General features: G+C 42.7%; 1 protein-coding gene across 4 annotated transcripts in view; it reads right to left on the bottom strand.

Annotated features, from left to right (window-relative positions):
- slc17a9b (solute carrier family 17 member 9b) overlaps window positions 1–18,970 on the bottom strand; it is a 58,622-nt gene that overhangs the window by 28,423 nt on the left and 11,229 nt on the right. For 3 of the 4 annotated variants that reach the window (XM_078236566.1, XM_078236567.1, XM_078236565.1), the window contains exons 3-4: window positions 10,474–10,671; window positions 5,614–5,753 (exon numbers count right to left, since the gene is read on the bottom strand). In XM_078236566.1, coding sequence (XP_078092692.1) covers window positions 5,614–5,753; window positions 10,474–10,671 — 338 coding nt within the window. The remainder of the gene's footprint in view (window positions 1–5,613; window positions 5,754–10,473; window positions 10,672–18,970) is intronic. The other variant, XM_078236568.1, reaches the window with a different exon arrangement.

Below are 18,970 nucleotides of genomic sequence, written 5' to 3'. Positions count from 1 at the left end.
TCAATGCACCTAACCAGCACGTCTTTCAGAATGTGGGAGGAAACCGGAGCACCCGGAGGAAACCCACGCAGACAGGGGGAGAATGTGCAAACTCCACACAGACAGTGACCCAAGCCGGGAATCAAACCCGGATCCCTGGCGCTGTGAGGCAGCAGTGCTAACCACTGTGCTACCGTGCCACTAAATTCTAGTTGCCATCTCATGTAAAGAAAAGTGCTGGAAAGGGTGTGAGGAAAGATTTACAAGGATGGAACCAGAATTGTGGCTCTACCTACAAGGTGAGGATGAATGAACTGGGTCTCTGTCTCTTGAAAATAAAAGGCTGATGGGCGATAGGTCTGAATTATGGAAGGTTCAGATAGAATGTTACGGCTGTTCACGCCGGCAGGATTTTCCCATCCCACTGCTGTGAATGGAGATTTGGCTGGGCACCAAATTCTCCAACTTCGCTGCAGTGGTGTGAATGGCCAGTAAGATCACGCCCATAATTTCAATTTGTCGGAAAAGGCCAAACTATAAGACGGTCATCAAGTTATCAAACAGTAAATTCAGAAGAAAAATAATTCTCCAAAGAGTGAGGAGAATTTGGAACTCACCAACACGGGGAATTGTTGACGTTGATAATATTAATGTGATTAAGGAGAGGAGGCTAGGTAATCATAAGGTAATAGAGGGTTATGCTGATAAAAGCAGACAAGGAACAACAGGAGGAGGATCAAGTGGAGCGCAAGCTCAAACTGGTTTGACCAAATGACTTGTTTCTGTGCTGTGTTCTATGTATTAATGTATTATTTGATATTCAGCCAAAATAAATACCACCATCCATATCTGAGTCATCGAGGCAGTCCAAGTTTTATCAATGCAAAACACTATCCTCAATAAACTTTACAGTGAAAGATGTCAAGACAATATTGCATATTGTAAATAGTATTGGTTGGTACAATTTTCAATTTCAAGCAGTCATTCTACAGTTTCCATGTGCTGGCTTACATATTTATGATTTATTTCATTATGCAATTTCCACCATAACCATAATTAAACCCAAATTTCAAGCAACCAACATTCTGTATTTCATTCATCAGTTACTGTGGTTTCCAATCTCTTCTGTGTTACCCTTCACAATACTGAAAAACTCCTAGGTAGAATCATAAATCCCCACAGTGCAGAAGGAGGCCATTCAGCCCATTGAGTCTGCACTGACTGTCTGACGGGCTATCTTACCCTGTCCCCCACCGCCATTAACCCCACACATTTACCAAGGCTAATCCATCTAATCTACATGTCTTAGCACCTAACCAAAAGAAACCAGAGCACTCAAAGAAAACCACGCAGACACGGGGAGAATGTACAAACTCCACACGGTCACCCAAGGCCAGAATTGAAGCCAGGTCCCTGACACTGTGAGCCAGCAGTGCTAACCACTTGTGACACCGTACAGCCCCTTCTGACACATGATACCCCAGCTAATATTTAACACACTACAAAGGATGCTGTTCTCACTCTGAAAGATAGAATCAGCTATCCAAAGGAAAATATAATTTTCATGCCTGAAAACATTTTTAAATACTGCATACGATGACTGGGAAAAAATCTCATTGTGTTAAAGATATCTTGAATCCCCTTGGGATTTCTGAAAGACCGCTAACCCCAGTTTAAAAATATAATGTTGAAAACACAGATTTTCAATTCAAAGCGCTCCATTATTTGGTGGATACAATGGCTGGAATTTTATCGCCTCGCCCACCCCAGAATCGGGGCGGGCGAGGCTCGCAGAACGACATTCTCCGTTGGCCTCGGGCGGGATCTTACGAGACTCGGGCGGGCGAGGTGGTAAAATTCCAGCAAATTATTATTTTTTCTTCTGCCAGCATTGTGGCCTCCATTTTCAATGGGCTAAACTAAAGTCATTTTTATACACTGCTCAGTCAGAGAACATTTTTTTATAATGAATCACTATATAACTAGGGTAAGTTGATTAAAACATGCAACATAGATAATGTTAGTGCTGACTATAAATGGATGATTTTTGTTGATAATTGATCATTCTAGCAGTAAGTGAAGTTTGGGACAAGCTCTGAGTTAATGTATGTAAAGCTTTGGGCAGAGCCCAGACAAAAGGATTTTAAATTTAGCAGATAAACAGGATGCAGGATATATATTTTTAAAGAGACTTATGGAGCAACATTTAATTCGCATTGATTACTCAAAAATTATCCATACATTTGTGGAATCGATACAGCTATTTATCAATGTGAGTGCTTAAAATGCTGCACATAGGCAGGAAAATAGACAACAGGCAAACTTAATGAATGATATTCACAATGTTGAAAGAAGCCAGTGTTAAATGTACTGAACCACCAACAAAACAGCTAACAAAAAGCTAATAAGATGTTAAATTATAAAGTCAAAACGAGTCTGAGGAAGTAGTAAATGAACAATACCAAGCTCTGGTCAGACAAATTCTTGAATACTATATCCCATTCTGTTGGTCAAGAAATAATAAGGACATTCAAGTATTGGGGGCAGTGTAGAGAAGAGCCACAATATTAATCTCCAATGTAAGGTACCTGAGCTGTAATGAAAGACTGGAAATATTTTGGATTTTCAGCTTGGGTAGGAGATAACTAAAAGGTGATTTTGTAGATGTAAAGGATTTTGAAAAAGGTTAGCCTGCTACATTACCTTAAAGTAAACTGAGGGGAACAGAAATAGGTGACATAGTAATAAACAAGCAAAAGCTCATTTTAGGACCGATATTAGGAAATTCATCTTCATACAAAGGGGAATCAACATCTGGACGAACATTCAGTTAGAATAGTGGAAGGAAAAACCCTGTGTATTGAAGAGATTAAAGATCTACTAAGCCAGACCATCAAGAGAAATTAAAATGATCACCAAAACATTTATGCTAACAATGCACAATCAAGAATCTATTGCGGGTAACTGAAGCAAAAAGTTTACCACAGTTCAAAAGGCAGCAGGATGGTTTGACTGGGGATTTCAGGCATCTGGGCGGGAATTCTCCCGCCATTCATGCCAGTGGGATTCTCTGGTCCTGTTGGCAGTGCACCCCATGGGTTTCCCACCGACATGGGGTAACGTCAGTGGGAATTCCCATTGACAGCAGCGGGACCAGAGAATCCCGCCGTTAGCAAACAACATGCCACCACCCACCGGTGGGAAATACGTGGCTGGAAGGCCAAAGAATCATGCCCTGTTGTTCTAATCATATCTACTTCCTTCTAATTATTATTTTTTTGCTTATATAGACAATATTCAGGCTTGGACTAATAAGTGGGTAGTTACATTCACACCACACAGTGCCAGACAATGACCACGTTCAAAAGAGAGAATCCAATCATCTTCCTTTGACATCAATGGCATTATCATTACTTTAAACATCCTGGAGGCTACCATTGACCAGAAACTTAACTGTACTAGCCATATATACTGTGACTATAAAAGCAGGTCAAAAGCTGGGAATTTTGTGGCAAGTAACTCACCTCCTGACTCCCGAAAGCCTGTTCACCTTCTACAAGACACAAGTCAGGAGCACGATGGAATACTCTCCTCTGGCCTGGATGAATGCAGCTCCAACAAAACTCAATACCATCCAGGGCAAAGCAGGTCATGCTACTGGCACCCCATCCACCAGCTTAAACATTCACTTTCTCCACCAGTGACGCACAGTGGCAGCGGTATTGCAATCTGCAACATGCACTGCATGAACCCACCAAGGCTCCTTCGACTGCACCTTCCAAACCTCGGACTTCTACAACCTAGTAGAATAATAACAGCAGTAGGTTCATGGGAACACCACCATCTTCAAGTTCCCCTACAAGTCACACACCATCCTGACTTGGAACTGTATGGCCATTCTGCCACTTCAGCTGGGTCATAATCCTGGAACTCCTTTCACAACAGTATTGTGCGTGTACCTACACCACATGGACCTTCTCAAACACGATTAGGGATGGACAATAATTGCTGGCCCAGCCAGCAACGTCAAATTCCCATGAAAGAATAATAAAAATGTTTGTATTTTTTGTTATTCCTGCACCACACTTTCAGGATTTTTATTACATTCTATACCCTTTTCTGCACTGATTTTTATTACATTCTATACCCTTTTCTCCCCACTTAGCAGTTTTTGAATGATGGTGAAACCATCAGCACTCAGCGTTATTACAACTGTGAAATAGACAGCAACTTCTGACATATGCCCGTGCACAGTTGAACACAGAAATCTATAAGTTGTTGTCAGTGATTCCCTGCTGCTCCACCAGGGATGCTGTTGAATTTCGTGCAGATGGAAACCTTTAGAAATCACTTAAAATGATGTGAACTTGCACTTATGCTCTGATCTATAGTAAAAAAGCAAAATAAAGTTACTCCTATTGAATGAGCTGTAACTGGGTTTTTAAACCATGTACCAAGTCATAATTACAGAACAGCCTCTCTGACCTGAGAAGAATACTTCTATAACAAAAACAGAAAACGCTGGAAAACCTCAGCAGGTCTGACAGCATCTGTGGAGAGAGAATAGAGCCATCGTTTCGAGTCTGGATGACCCTTCGGCAGAGCTCTGACGGTCATTTAGACTCGAAACGTTGGTTCTATTCTCTCTCCACAGATGCTGTCAAAGCGGTTGAGGTTTTCCAGCATTTTCTGTTTTTTTGTTTCAGATTCCAGCATCCGCAGTATTTTGCTTTTATTATAAGAATATTTTATGTCTGTGAATGTCAAATTTCTCCATTATGATAATTCTATTGGTTTCAATAGTTTTTTTAAAAAAAAAACAAGTTGAGGATATTTCTGCTTCTGCCTTATTCCCATGCCGCAATCTGTATTTTGCTTCTGTAAGTGATTTAGAAGTGAAGGGTAATCAGTATATTATACTTCCTGTTTGGCTGTCTGTGAGAGTTCTTCAATGTGATTGGTTGATTTGCCAGCAATGACATCACAGTTGCTGAAATCTAGGGATCCCCTATAGTTCATGCCTGGGTCAAATTAAATATCAGGAGAGGTAATATCCACACCACAGAGACCACCAGAACTTTGTGGGCAGCTCTCTCTCAGGTCCATAGCATGCATCATTATTATGCCTCTGACGTTTGTACTCTGCATTTTGCTCTCATACCTTTTACATATCTTGAATGCATTATAACCATCCAGCAGTTATATTTATTAATTCCATTTGGATCTTGCCCCCAACTCATTGAGACATAGCTCATCCTAGTGATGCAATTCCTTCCTACTCAAAGGGTTTAAGGCAGTCATGAATGCTGTCACTACTCCAATGTCCCAAATTGTTATAAATCTATCTTTTTTGCGGTCTTGTGGGGAAAACAAATTAATTTTGGGAGTGTCATCATGAAAAAGGCAGCAACTGACCAAGGCCCACTAAGATTTTGAATTTGTGGTAAACTTCATTTTTTGAAAATTCCTAGCTTACAATTCACCAAGTCTAGCTGGGCGGAAAATTAGCAGATATAAGGGTTAGAGGAAAATCCCAGCATTCATCCACTCAAATGGTTAAATACATTTCAGAGAAATTCACCCCCCCCCCCCCCCCCCCCCCCCACCCCCTCCTCCCCAATTGTTGCTACTTACCCTGTAACAGGCCCATCAGGAATCTGGATAAAGTTAAGAAAACGATTGGTGTAGAGCTCCAGTGTACGACAAGTGGAGTAAGGGTGATCACTGATCCCCATGAAGTAGCTGAAAGTAGAAGTATCTTATCGCCACCCAATCTGTGTACAAAAAAAGGTTAGTTAGTCAATGAATCTTCAGTGAAAAATATAGCATTTTCAATGAGAAAGCAAAACTACAAATTGCAACCCATACAATGTCAATACACTACTATGGTACCCTGAAATATTAAAAGGCATTGTACAACTACAGGTTGTTCCTTTTACAAATACAGGGAAAATGCCTTGAATCCAAATTTAAAAAGGTGTAAGTATGGCAGATTTGACAGCATCCATAAAGAGTAAAGGCAGGTTAACATTTCAGAACTCTAAAAACAAATATATAGTAGTCCTAAACCTTAAGGTGGCCTGCTGTAAAGAATGCAGTATTATAATGGTTCATTCCTTGGTGCAAGATAAAAAAGTAGGCAGCATGGTGGCACGGGTTTTGGCACTGTTGACTCAGTGCCAGGGACCCAGGCTCAATTCTATACTCGGTCACTGTCTGCGTGGAGTTTGCACATTCTCCCCATGTCTGCGTGGGTTTCGTCCAATACTCCAAAGGTGTGTGTGCTAGGTTCATTGGTAAATTGTCTCTTAGTGTCAGGGGGATTAACAGGGTAAATACGTGGGGATACGAGAATAGGGCCTGGGTGGGATTGTTGTTGGTGCAGGCTCATTGGGCCGAATGGCCTCCTTCTACATTGTAAGGATTCTATAATTCTATGAAAGGTTTTGAAGTCTTCTCCCCATTCTCCCCAAATTGACTCCAGCAGTTGCACCAGTGGTGCAAACGCAGTAGAACTACATCAATATTGAAAGGGTTCATTGGGGCAGATTTTCATCTTCACCACCTGGGTTGTAACCTGCCAAGGCAGATGGATTTCAATAAAATGGATGGTGTGTAATGGAATGAAAATCAGGTGGGATCTATTAAGAGCGTACAAGCCGGGTTGCTCAGTTACCATTCAAGCAGTGAAGGTGAAAATCAAAAGTCACAGATTTAAACTTCATTGCCTTGATTGAAGTTTGGAAAAGCCACAGATGTTATAGACGTTATTGAGTCATAAACAAACTACACAAAAGAATGACAGTAATGAGTACTGCAAGCTCCTTCAAAAAGACAATGGGTGCAATCTTACCAGCTGTTCATGCTCCCGCTGCAATGAGGCTGGAGAATTTGGCGCCCAGCTAAATCTCCGTTCACTGTGGCAGGATGGGAAAAATCCCACCGGCGTGAACAGTGGTAAGATTCCAGCCAAAATTTCAGATGTTCAGGGTAAGCAAACCATTTTTAAAAATGAAGCCTAAGTCACAATTTGAAATCAAGAGAAAATCTTAAAGTGGTAAATACAAGGGTATGTTCATAGCCCTCTCTGACAAGAATAAGGGCCTTTTTACTCCTGTGGAATTTGCACTCAATTCTACAAGTCTTTCTATGCCACCACCAACCCCCACATCCCCCACTATCACCACTCCAGCCCCCTCCAGAACCTCGGCAGCCAAGTCATCTGGAAAAACTATCTGAAACACTATCTGCTATTTAGTCATAGAGGTTTACAGCATGGAAACAGGCCCTTCGGCCCAACTTGTCCATGCCGTCCTTTTTTTAAACCACGAAGCTCATCCCAATTTCTCGCATTTGGCCCATCTCCCTCTATACCCATCTTACTCATGTAACTGTCTAAATGCTTTTTAAATGGCAATATAGTACCCACCTCTACTACTACCTCTGGCAGCTTGTTCCAGACACACACCACCCTGTGTGTGAAAACAATTGCCCCTCTGGACCCTTTTGCATCTCTCCTCTCTCACCTTAAACCTATTTTAGACTCCCCTACCTTTGTGAAAAGAGGTTGACTATCTAGCTGATCTATGCCCCCCATTTTATAAACCTCGATAAGATCATCTTCAACAGAACATTTTAAAATTTAGTCCTGTAGCTTTTAAACCAATACAACCGAGCATCTGCTTAAAAAGCTTATGCAGCCAATCCGGGAAATAATATTTTGCTATGGATATGTACAATAAAGACCGAAGACCAACCAAAAAAAAGAGAAAATCGTTCAAGCCAGAAAATATAAATTATTCAAAAATGAAGTTATTTCTACAAACTACCTAAAAAGGGAACATATTCTAGCATTGATCGAGAAAAAAGAAACCTGGAAAGCCATAGTGCTACTTATACATCACATGAGGTTAAAAATAAAAGATAATTGCTGGGTTTCTGTGCCTGTGTTCGACCTGGGCGCAAATGGCAACGCGAGGACAAAATTCCCCGAGTCAAGGAACAAGAATCTTTCGCCGGCAAAATCTTATTTTCTGATTGCCTCCAGCCCTCACCAGTGACGTGATGAGGTTCCTAACGAGGAAGGACAGGGAATTCATTTCCATATATTTAGTTATAACTAGCGTGCTTCCCTCCCGGATTGTCCCCCCCACATTGAGATCTCCCCCCGAGGTTCACATATGCTTTTTAAAAAAGCAAACCAGGCGAAGGGCACCCACTGGGGCGCACAGATAAGTATAGCTCCAAGGGGAGAGGGACATATCCTGGCACTGCTCCCAGCATCAAGAAATGAGGGCCCAGCAAGAGCCTCTCCACTGCCCTTTCCTCCAAATCCCTCCCCCCTCCCCATCCACCCCACTTCCGCAGCCCAGCAACCCCCATCCCACCATCACTCATCTTTCCCCTGTGATCCCACAATGAGCCCCGGTGAAAGCCAATATTACCAGCAGCAGCCACTGCTCCTGGGGGTACTGCTGGTAATGGAGAGCTGTTGGCCTCCGACTGCGTGACAGATCCTAGAGATCGGACTTCCTACTCCACTGGGGAGGCCCTGTAATTACATATCCTCCATAGACCCAGGAGCTCAGGCAGCAGGACTGCCAGTTAGGGACTTCATTCTCTCAGAGCCCCTGGAGACTGGCTCAGCAGGGGTGCTGCCAGCTTTCACGGCAGATGTTGGGCCTTCAACCGCCCACATTTAATTATGCCCAATGTTTCAGGATGATATCCATTCATGAGGCATTTCCTTTCCACACAATACAGGACAAATCAAAACTGGTCCATCAGTCTACTCTCAATCATCAGCAAAATGATGGAAAGTCTTGTCCACAGTGCTTACTCAGTAGAAACCTGCTCACCAATGCTCAGTTTGAGTTTCACCAGGACTGCGCAACTCCAGAACACATTGCAGCCTTGCTCTAAATGTGTTTTAAAAAACTGAAATCCAGAGGCGAGGGTGTGTGTATGTGACTGCTCTTGACATTGAGGCAACATCTACAAAGCTCAAGACAGGAGTCTGATAGAATACTCTTCACTTGTCTAGAACAACCAACACTCAAGAAGCTCAACACCTTCCAAGACAAAGTAACCTGTTTGATTGGCATTCCATGCAACACTAGCACACAGTGCCAACAGTGTATACCATCTGCAACATGCATTGCAACAACTCCCCAAGCATCATTTGGCAGCATCTTCCAAATTTGCAACCTCTATCACCTAAGACAAGGACAGCAGCTGCATGGGAACACCACCACCTGCAAGTTGCCCTCCAAGTCACACATCATTCTGACTTGGAACTAAATCTCTGTTCCTTCAAACTCTCATGGCTCAAAATTCTGGGACTCTTTCCAACAGCTAAACCACATGGACATCAGCGGTTTAAGTGGTTGACCAGTACCTGCTCAAGGGTCACTGGCAATGAGCAATAAATGGTGGCCAGGCCAATGACACTGACACCCCAAGAATCAATAAAAATGCCAAGTTCTTATGAAGCATGACAAAATAAAAGATATTTAGCTCGGTATGCCTGTCTCACACACAGACCACATGATACAAGATGGTGTATTTTATGGTTCTACGGTGGTGATGTGGGTAAAGATTATTTATTAGTTATGACTTGCTTTTTACACATTCACTTGCATGTTCAGGCCAAGTAATTCTGTTTCCAGCTACAAAAGAAAGTTTATTGATCAACGGGTTCCAAGGTTAGTCAGCCATTCAAGATCTGCCCCATAGCTCAAGACCAAGCACGCAGTGATTAGAAGCAGATTTAATTGTTTATCTTTTACTTGATTATGGTACAGGTAACATGCAGATATAGTTTCTTTTAAAGACAAAGGAGTTATTGTATGCAACTATTCAAAATCGGGAAAGCAGCCAGCATAATCAAGGACCCCACGCACCCCAGATATACACTCTTCCACCTTCTTCCGTGGGGAGAAAGATACAAAAGTCTGAAAACACGTACCAACAGATTCAAGAACAGCTTTTTCCCTGCTGTAAATCAGACTTTTGAATGGTCCTATCATATATTAAGCTGATCTTTCTCTTCATCCTACCTGTAACTGCAACACTATATTCTGCACCATATCAGGCACAGTGGTTAGCACTGCTGCCTCATAGCGCCAGGGACCCAGGTTTGATTCCCGGCTTGGGTCACGGTCTGTGTGGAGTTTGCAAGTTCTCCCCGTGTCTGCGAGGGTTTCCTCCAGGTGCTCCGGTTTCCTCCCACATTCTGAAAGACGTGCTAGTTAGGTGCATTGACCTGAACAGGCACCGGAGTGTGGCAACTAGGGGAATTTCACAGTAACTTCATTGCAGTGTTAATGTAAGGCCTTACTTGTGACTAATAAATAAACTTTAATCCTTTTCGCCATGTACTTTATGCGTGGAATGTTTTGTCTCTGTAGCGCGCAAGAAACAATATTTTCTATCCCATAATAAATCAAAACAAAACATAAAGTTTTCATGACTAATACAAGATTTCTCTCTCACCTGTCACTGATGTGGCCACCTATGATTTGCGTCAAGCAGTATCCCCAAAAAAAGCTTCCAAGTACAATGCCAGACTGCTTCTTGTCCCATTCAAATTGTTCTGCCATGGTAGGTACACAGATTGGCAGAGTTACTCTGACACAGTACACGAGGAATGTGCCTAAAAACAAAAAGGCAATCCATGACTTGGCTTCTGACCTGTTGGAATCAAGAAATACGAAGTTATTTCACCACTTTGGAGACACAATGAACATATTCCCGTAGGCGCTATAATGCACGCTGTGACGTGAACCATTTTCCCAAGAACATGAACAACTAACAGACTTCAAAGTAAATGTTTTATTGCCCATAACTGCAAATAGAACTAGCTTTGTTTAGAATCAAAGGCAGGAATCTCAGAGAGGAAATACTTTCCATTCTCTTCTCTCAGTCACACTGCTCCCATTTTCTCTTCCCTCTCCTTATACATAGTGAACTGGAGCTATTCAACACCCTTTCCGCCTGGTGCCCTCAGTGAGCTTCAGCAGATTCTTCAAATGAATCAGAGTGAAGCCCAGTTCTGTCCTGACATAATGCCCACATTTGTTATTTCTGAACAAGTCATGAATGGGAATCAAGAGCAAAAGCCATTTTCTTTTTCCTGCCAAAATACTCAAATGCCGTTCAAATGAAATCATATAACCATTTGACACAGGACAGGATTCAAAGTAGTTATCTTCTTGTCTGTTCAGCATGGCTAATAGTTATTCCTTTACCCATCAAAAGAGATGGCAATACAGTTCGCACCCATCTAATAACACCCGTTTCCATTGTCCTCCCCCCGCCCACTCCAATTCCGGGGTGGGCCGGGGCGGTAAAACTCCGGCCAAAATGAAAGTTGAAAATGTAACCAAATGTATAGAAGTCCACAAGAAATGTGTCATTGGAGTTCAGAAGTATTTTGGAATATTTGCAAAGTTATTTTTAGTTAGCTTTTAAAAACATACATCTTGGGTGATAAACGCATTGTACAGTCCAGTCCTGGAGTATTTATTTAAGTTTGGGTTAGTACAAGTGGTGCAACACATTGTCCCAATGCACTGTCCCACACTGTGAATTCACAATCTGGCACAGAAGAAACATAGGACTTAGGAGCATGAGTAGACCATTCAGCCCTTCAAGCCTGCTGTGCCATTTCATGGCTGATCTGATTGTGGTCTCAACTCCACTTTCTTGTCTGCCACCATAACCTTTGACTCCCTTGTCTATCTAAAATCTATTTAATTTGGTCTTGAATAAATTCAATGACTCAGCCTCCACTGTTCCCTGAGTAAGAGGATTCTACAGACTAACGATCCTATGAGAGAAAAAAAATCCTTCTTCATCACCCTCCTAAAAGGGAAGCCTCTTACTGTTAAAGTGTATCACCTATTTTTTAGTCTCCTTCGCTAGGGTGGCACAGTAGTTAGCACTGCTGCTTCACAGCTCCAGGGACCCGGGTTCGATTCCCAGCTTGGGTTATTGTCTGTGTGGAGTTTGCACATTCTCCCCATGTCTATGTGGGCTTCCTCCGGGTGCTCCGGTTTCCTCCACAGTCCAAAGATGTGCAGATCGGCCATAGTGAATTGCCCCTTAGTGTCCTGGGATGCGTAGGTTAGAGGGATTAGTGGGGTAAATACATGGGGTTACAGGGATAGGACCTGGGTGGGACTGTTGGGCCGAATGGCCTCCTTCTGCACTGTAGGGATTCTTCAAGGGGAAACATCTTCCTGGTATCCACCCTATCCAGGATCTGATATGTTTCAAAAAGATCACCACCCATTCATTACCAATATATAAAGGCCCAACCCATAAGATAAGACCATCAACCAAGGAGTGAGTCAAATGAAGCTTTTCTGAACTGCTTCTATGGCAATTATATCTTTTTGCATAAAGGAGACAAGAAGTGTACACAATAGTCTAGATGTGGTGTCAACTGGGCTCTGTGCAGCTGCAGGATAACTTCCCTGGTTTTGTATTCTAGAGAAATAGAGATCATGTAACAGGATATAAATAGGACTAATGTTAAACAAAAAAAACCTGCTATCAGGAAGTGATGAGAATTATTGACAAATGAGACTCTCGGGGATGAATTCTCAGCTCCATGATGAGGGACAAGAACAGGAGCAGGCAAACGGTTATGCAAATTCACACTGCTATCTGGCGTGCTGGTTTACTGCCAACTGGCGTGCTGCTTAGCCAGCATCATCCCATCCTGTTCATTTTTCATCAAGGCCTCTTCAGGGGCAGAAGGGCTACCCACCAGCAATTAATGGAAAACCAATTAAGTTTCTGGTCAAGTACGGGCGGCACATTGGCACAGTGGTTAGCACTGCCGCCTCAAAGTGCCGGGTTCAATTCCAGCCTCGGGTGGATTGTCTGCACGTTCTCCCCGTGTCTGCGTGGGTTTCCTCTGGGTGCTCTGGTTTCCCCCCCCCCACAGAGTGCAGGTTAGGTTTATCAGCCATGCTAAATTGCCCCTTAGTGGCCCAAGATGTGTCAGTTAGGGTGATTAGTAGGGTAAATACATGGGGTTACAGGGAGCAGGACTGGGTAAGATGTTCTGTCAGAAAGTCGGTGAAGACTCAATGGGCCAAATGGCCTCATTCTGCACTGTAGGATTCTATGATTCTATGATCAGAAGCTGACTAGAATTTTCCAGCGTTGTCAGAGACAGACCAGCTACCTGGAGATGGCCTCTCAGCAGCAGGTCTGGGGCTGGTACTCCAGGCTGGCTTTGAGATTCTCCCTGTCTATGCGGCCACAGCTTTGGTCAATTGTAAATTATGAAGTTATAAAAATGGCTGAACATCTGAAAGAGAATAGGCTTATTAGTGATAGGCAGCATGGTTTTGTGAAGGGGAGGTCGTGTCTCACAAACTTGATTTGAGTTATTTGAGGAAGTGACAAGAAAAATTGACCAGGGCAGGGCAGTGGATGGTGTATACATGGACTTTAGTAAAGCTTTCGATAAGGTTCCTCAGGGCAGATTGATCCAGAAGGTGAAGTCATGTGGGATCCCAGGTGAGCTGGTAAGATGGATACAAAACTGGCTTGGGCATAGAAAGCAGAGAGTAGCAGTGGAAGGATACTTTACTAACTGGAGGTCTGTGACAAGTGGTGTTCCACAAGAATCTGTGCTGCGACCTCATATAATATATATATATATATAAATGATTTGGAAGAAAATATCTGATTAGTAAATTTGCAGATGATACAAAAATTGTGGGAGTAGCAGATAATGAGGAGGATTATCAGAGGATACAGCAGGATATAAATCAGCTGGAGACCTGGGCCGAAAGATGGCAGGTGGAATTTAACCCAGACAAATGTAAGGTGATGCGATTTGGGAGGTCTACTGCAGAAGGAAAGTGCACAGTAAATGGTAGATCCCTTCAAAATATTAGCATACAGAGGGATCTAGGCGTGCAGTTCCCTGAAGGTGGCAACTCAGATGGATAAGGTGGTCAAGAGACCTCAGTGATCGGGGCGTTGAGTATTGGAATTGGAAAATCATGTTGCAGCTGTATGAGACTTTGGTTAGGCCGCATTTGGAGTATTGTGTACGATTCAGGTCGCCAGACTACCAGAAGGATGTTGATACATTGAAAAGAGTGCAGAAGAGATTTACCAGCATGTTGCCTGGTCTGGAGGATATGGACTATACGCTACATCTACCATGCATCTGCCCACTCACTCAGCTTGTCCAAATCACACTGAAGCATCTTTGCATCCTCCTCACAGCTCACCCTCCCACCCAGCTTTGTGTAATTTGCAAATTTGGAGATATTGCATTTAGTTCCCTCATCTAAATCATTAATATATATTGTGAATAGCTGGGGTCCTCGCACCGCTCCTTGCAGTACCTCACTAGTCACTGCTTGCCTTCTGGAAAAAGATCTGTTTATTCCTACTCTTTATTTACTGTCTATCAACCAGTTTTCTATCCATATCAATACACTACTCCCAATCCCATGGGCGACAGATGCTGTAAAGTTGAAATTTTTAAAAACTGGAAATACTTAGCAGGTCTGGCAGCATCTGTGGACAGAAAAACAGAGCAAGCAGATGCTGCTAACCCTGCTGATTATTTCCAGCGATTGATGTTTTTATTAGTGAAATGCTGAATCGCCCCGAATTTCCCAATCTTCAGGCATTTTTAGAAACTTCTGCCACTGTGGGGAGTGACTACTCATTGTATCGGAAAAGTAGAGGGAAGATTCCTCTGAGCAAAAAAAGTCAACAAATTAGAATAAGTAAATGTGGTAATTCTTTACAACGAACTGGTTAAGGGGGTACAAGACACAGTCATGGTGAATATTTCACACTGGAGGGAGGTATAGAATCCCTACAGTGCAGAAGGCGGCCATTCCGACCATCGAGCCTGTACCAACAACAATCCTACCCAGATCCTATTCCCGTAATCTCACATATTTATCCTGCTAGTCCACCCGACACTAAAGGATAATTTAGCATGGCCAATCAACCTAACCAGCACACCTTTGGATTGTAGGAGGAAACCGGAGCACCCAGAGGAAACCCATGCAGGCACGGAGAGAATGTGCAAACTCCACACAGACAAGGCTGGAATGGAACCAGGTCCCTGGCATTGTGAGGCAGCAGTGCTAACCATTATGTCACCATGCCACCCCAGGTATACAGTGAGTTCAGTGTGAGGACCACTGCCATTTTAGATATACATTATTGAATTGGGATCACGGGCATAATCTCTAAATCAGCAAATGACACAAAAGTTGGAAGTGCATGTTCTTAGGTTTCCAATGTAGTAAACAGTGATGAAGATAGTATTAGACTTCAAGAGTACAAAGGCTGGTGGACTCAATGTGAATGAAATTTAATGTAGGAAAATGTGAGGTAATTGATGATGCTAGAACAAGGAGAGCAACTCAATGGAATGATTTTAAGGGGGTTGCAAGATCAGACAAACTTGGGAGTGTTTATGCACAAATCTGTAAAGTGGCAGGACAGGTTAACAAAGCAGTTAATAAAGCACATGGGACCCTTTTGGCTTTATATGAATTACAAAAGCCAGGGAGTTGTGCAAAACTGTATAAAACAGTTCAGTTCCAGTGTGAATATTGTTCAGGGCACCACACTTTAGGAAAAGTGTGAAAGCTTGAGAGGACAAAGAGGAATTTACTAGAATGTTTCCGGGATTGAGGGATTAGAGTTACATGGAAATGTTGGAGAAATTGAGATTGCCTTCCTTAGAACAGAGAAGGCCGAGTGGAGATTTGGTAGAAGTATTTAAAATTATGCAGAGTCGAGATGGACTAATAAAGATAAAACACCAGAAAATATGGACCCAATTTATTTAGCCATTCATCCTAGGACAACCCTGTCATCCCAGAGGCCAATCTAGTGAACCTTCGCTGTACTGCCTCCAATGAAATTATATCCTTCCTTCATGTGGAGATGCCGGCATTGACTGGGGTGGGCACAGTAAGAAGTCTCACAAAACCAGGTTAAAGTCCAACAGGTTTATTTGGTATCATGAGCTTTCAGAGTGCTGCTCCTTCATCAGGTGAGCAGAGAGTTGGGTTCACAAATAGAGCATACATAGACACAGACTCAATTGCAAGATAATGGTTGGAATGCGAGTCTTTACAGGTACAGACAATGTGAGTGGAGAGGGGGATAACCTCCACTCACCTGATGAAGCAGCGACGCCCCAAAAGCTTGTGATACCAAATAAACCTGCTGGACTTTAACCTGGTGTTGTTAAAATTGAACACATGGTATGGTCGTGCCAAAGCCCTGCACAATTGTAACAAGACTTCTTTATTTCTGTACTCCAATTCACTTGCGATAAAGGGATCCAATGAATTAAAGGCAAGTTAAAACTTTCCTTAGTGAGCTGCTCCCTCCAAACCCTACAAGTCAAAGGCAGTGCTGCTCCAGGCTTCTTCCCGTCAACCCACCCCCGCCCCTTCTCACAAGTAACTTCACGCAGGCAGCCCTGTCTTAATACCAAATGTGGTATATAGACCAGCTGCTCCTTGTCCTTTGCCACAAGCTAGTATATTGACAATTCTGAATTGTCCTGGAATGGAGTATGGAACTCCCAAACACTGGGGCGGCATGGTGGCACAGTGGTTAACACTGCTGCTTCACAGTGCCAGGGACCTGGGTTCAATTCTCCACATTCTCCGTGTCTGCGTGGGTTTCCTCTGGGTGCACCAGCTTCCTCCCACTGTTCAAAAATGTGCGGGTTAGGTTGACTGGCCATGCAAATTTGCCCCTTAGTGTCAGGAGGATTAGCAGAGTAAATACGTGGGGTTGTAGGAATAGGGCCTGGGTAGGATTGTGGCCGGTGCAGGCTTGATGGGCCGAATGGCCTCCTTCTGCACTGTAGGGATTCTATGATGATTAATATTACCCTTTTTCTTTTAACAAACCTGACTGTATGACTTATATGAAAAGAAAAATTGGAAAGAGAAAAAAATATAGCTTGTCGACACCAATTACTTTGGTGTGGCTCCTGGCCCCCCTGTTTCTCAGAAGTATCCCCAGCTAAAGGGAAACAAACATGTTGTATTATTGATCCTGCTTATAACCATCTTTTCCCATAAACCCAGCACTGCCACATATACTATTCAAAGAATCAAAGAAACCCTACAGTACAGAAAGAGGCCATTCGGCCCATCGAGTCTGCACCGATCACAATCCCACCCAGGCCCTACCCCCATATCCCTACATATTTACCCACTAATCCCTCTAACCTACGCATCTCAGGACTCTAAGGGGCAATTTTTAACATGGCCAATCAACCTAATCTGCACATCTTTGGACTTGAATGGTAACTTATAACACACAATTAAGTTCCTCAATCGAAAGGGTAGATTTCAGTCAATTGTTTGTTAATGAGGTTCTGCCCATTATTCACAATGCAGTGATGTGACTGGTGCAGCGAGTGCACTTCCTGTCTGGAACAAAGGCAGTGCTAATGTAAAGGTAAATAGACAGGCCACGCAGAAAAATAAAATGTATTATATTTGCACAATCAAATCCATGTACTACAGTCTACTTATGTTACTCGAGTTACTTAGAGTCCACAATATAGAAACAAACCATTAATCTTAGCTGGTCTACGCCCTCGTTTATGCTCCACACAAGCTTCCTCTGATCCCATCAACATACCCTTCTATTCCTAGCTTCTTCATTGGCTTAAATGCAATAATATCAACCAACCCTTATGGCAACAAGTTCCACATTCTTATCACTATTTGGGTAAAGTAGCTTCTCCTGAAATTCCTATTGTATTGATTATCTTGACCTTAAGTATGATAGTTTTGGACTCCCCCAAACAGAGGGACATTTTACATAGAAACGTAGGAAGTAGAAGCAAGAGTAGGCCATTTGGCCCTTCGAGCCTGCTCCACCAATCATCTTGATCATCAAATTTAATATCCTGATCTCGCCTTCTCCACATATTCCTTGATCTCTTTAACTCAAGAGCTATATCTAATTTCTTCTTGAAATCATGCAACATTTTGGCCTGAACTACATTCTGTGGGAGTGAATTCCACCGAGTCACCACCGTCTGGGTGAGGAAATTTCTCCTCACCTCAGTCCTAAAAGATTATGACCGCTGGTTCTGGATTGCCCCACTCATCGGGAACATTTTTTCTGAAACTACCCTGTCTAATCCTGTTGGAATTTAATAAGTTTATCTACATTTACTCGATTGTAACCCTCATCATCTTAAAGATCGCTATCAGATTATTCCTTAGCCATCTCTTTTCTGGAGAAAGAGCCTCAGCCTGTTCAGCCTTTGATGTCAAGTATATCATTTCAATTCTGTTATCTTCCCTGTGATCTTTTTTGCACTTTCTTCAGTGCCTCTGTGTTCTTTTATCAAAAATGGAGCCCAGCACTATGCACAGCACTCCAAGTGTAATCTAACCACGTTTCCATACAAGTTTAACATAACTTGTAATACAAAAGCAAAATACTGCGGATGCTGTAAATCTGAACTAAGAACAGAAAATGCTGGAAATACGCAGTCAGTGAGGCAAAATCTGTGAAGAGAATTAGGATCAACGTTTCAGGTTGATTAAAGTCTGTTTCTCTCCACAGATGCTGCCTGCTCTGCTGAGTATTTCCAGCATTTTCTCTTTTTACTTAATGTAACTTCCCTGCTTAGCAATCCTTCTGCTCGAGGAATGAATGCAAGTGCTTAGTTTTCTTTTTTAATGACTGGCCTCACTACCTTCACTGATTTATGTATCTGTACTTATATATCCCTTTGTTTCTCCACTCTCTTTGGATTCATTGGAACATTGTGCAATGGCTGGGTTTACAGTTATTAAAATCAGGGCCAAGGAGTATGTGACATCTTTCACAAAAGCAAAACACTACAGATGCTGAGATCTGAAACAAAAACAGAAAATGCTGGCAAAACTCAGCAGGTCTGGCAGCGTCTGTGGAGAGAGAATAGAGTTAATGTTTAGATTCT

Source organism: Mustelus asterias, chromosome 20 (assembly GCF_964213995.1).
Source record: "Mustelus asterias chromosome 20, sMusAst1.hap1.1, whole genome shotgun sequence".
NCBI lineage: Eukaryota > Metazoa > Chordata > Chondrichthyes > Carcharhiniformes > Triakidae > Mustelus > Mustelus asterias.
Note: the sequence above shows the minus strand (reverse complement) of the source record. Positions and strands in the feature narration are given on the sequence as shown.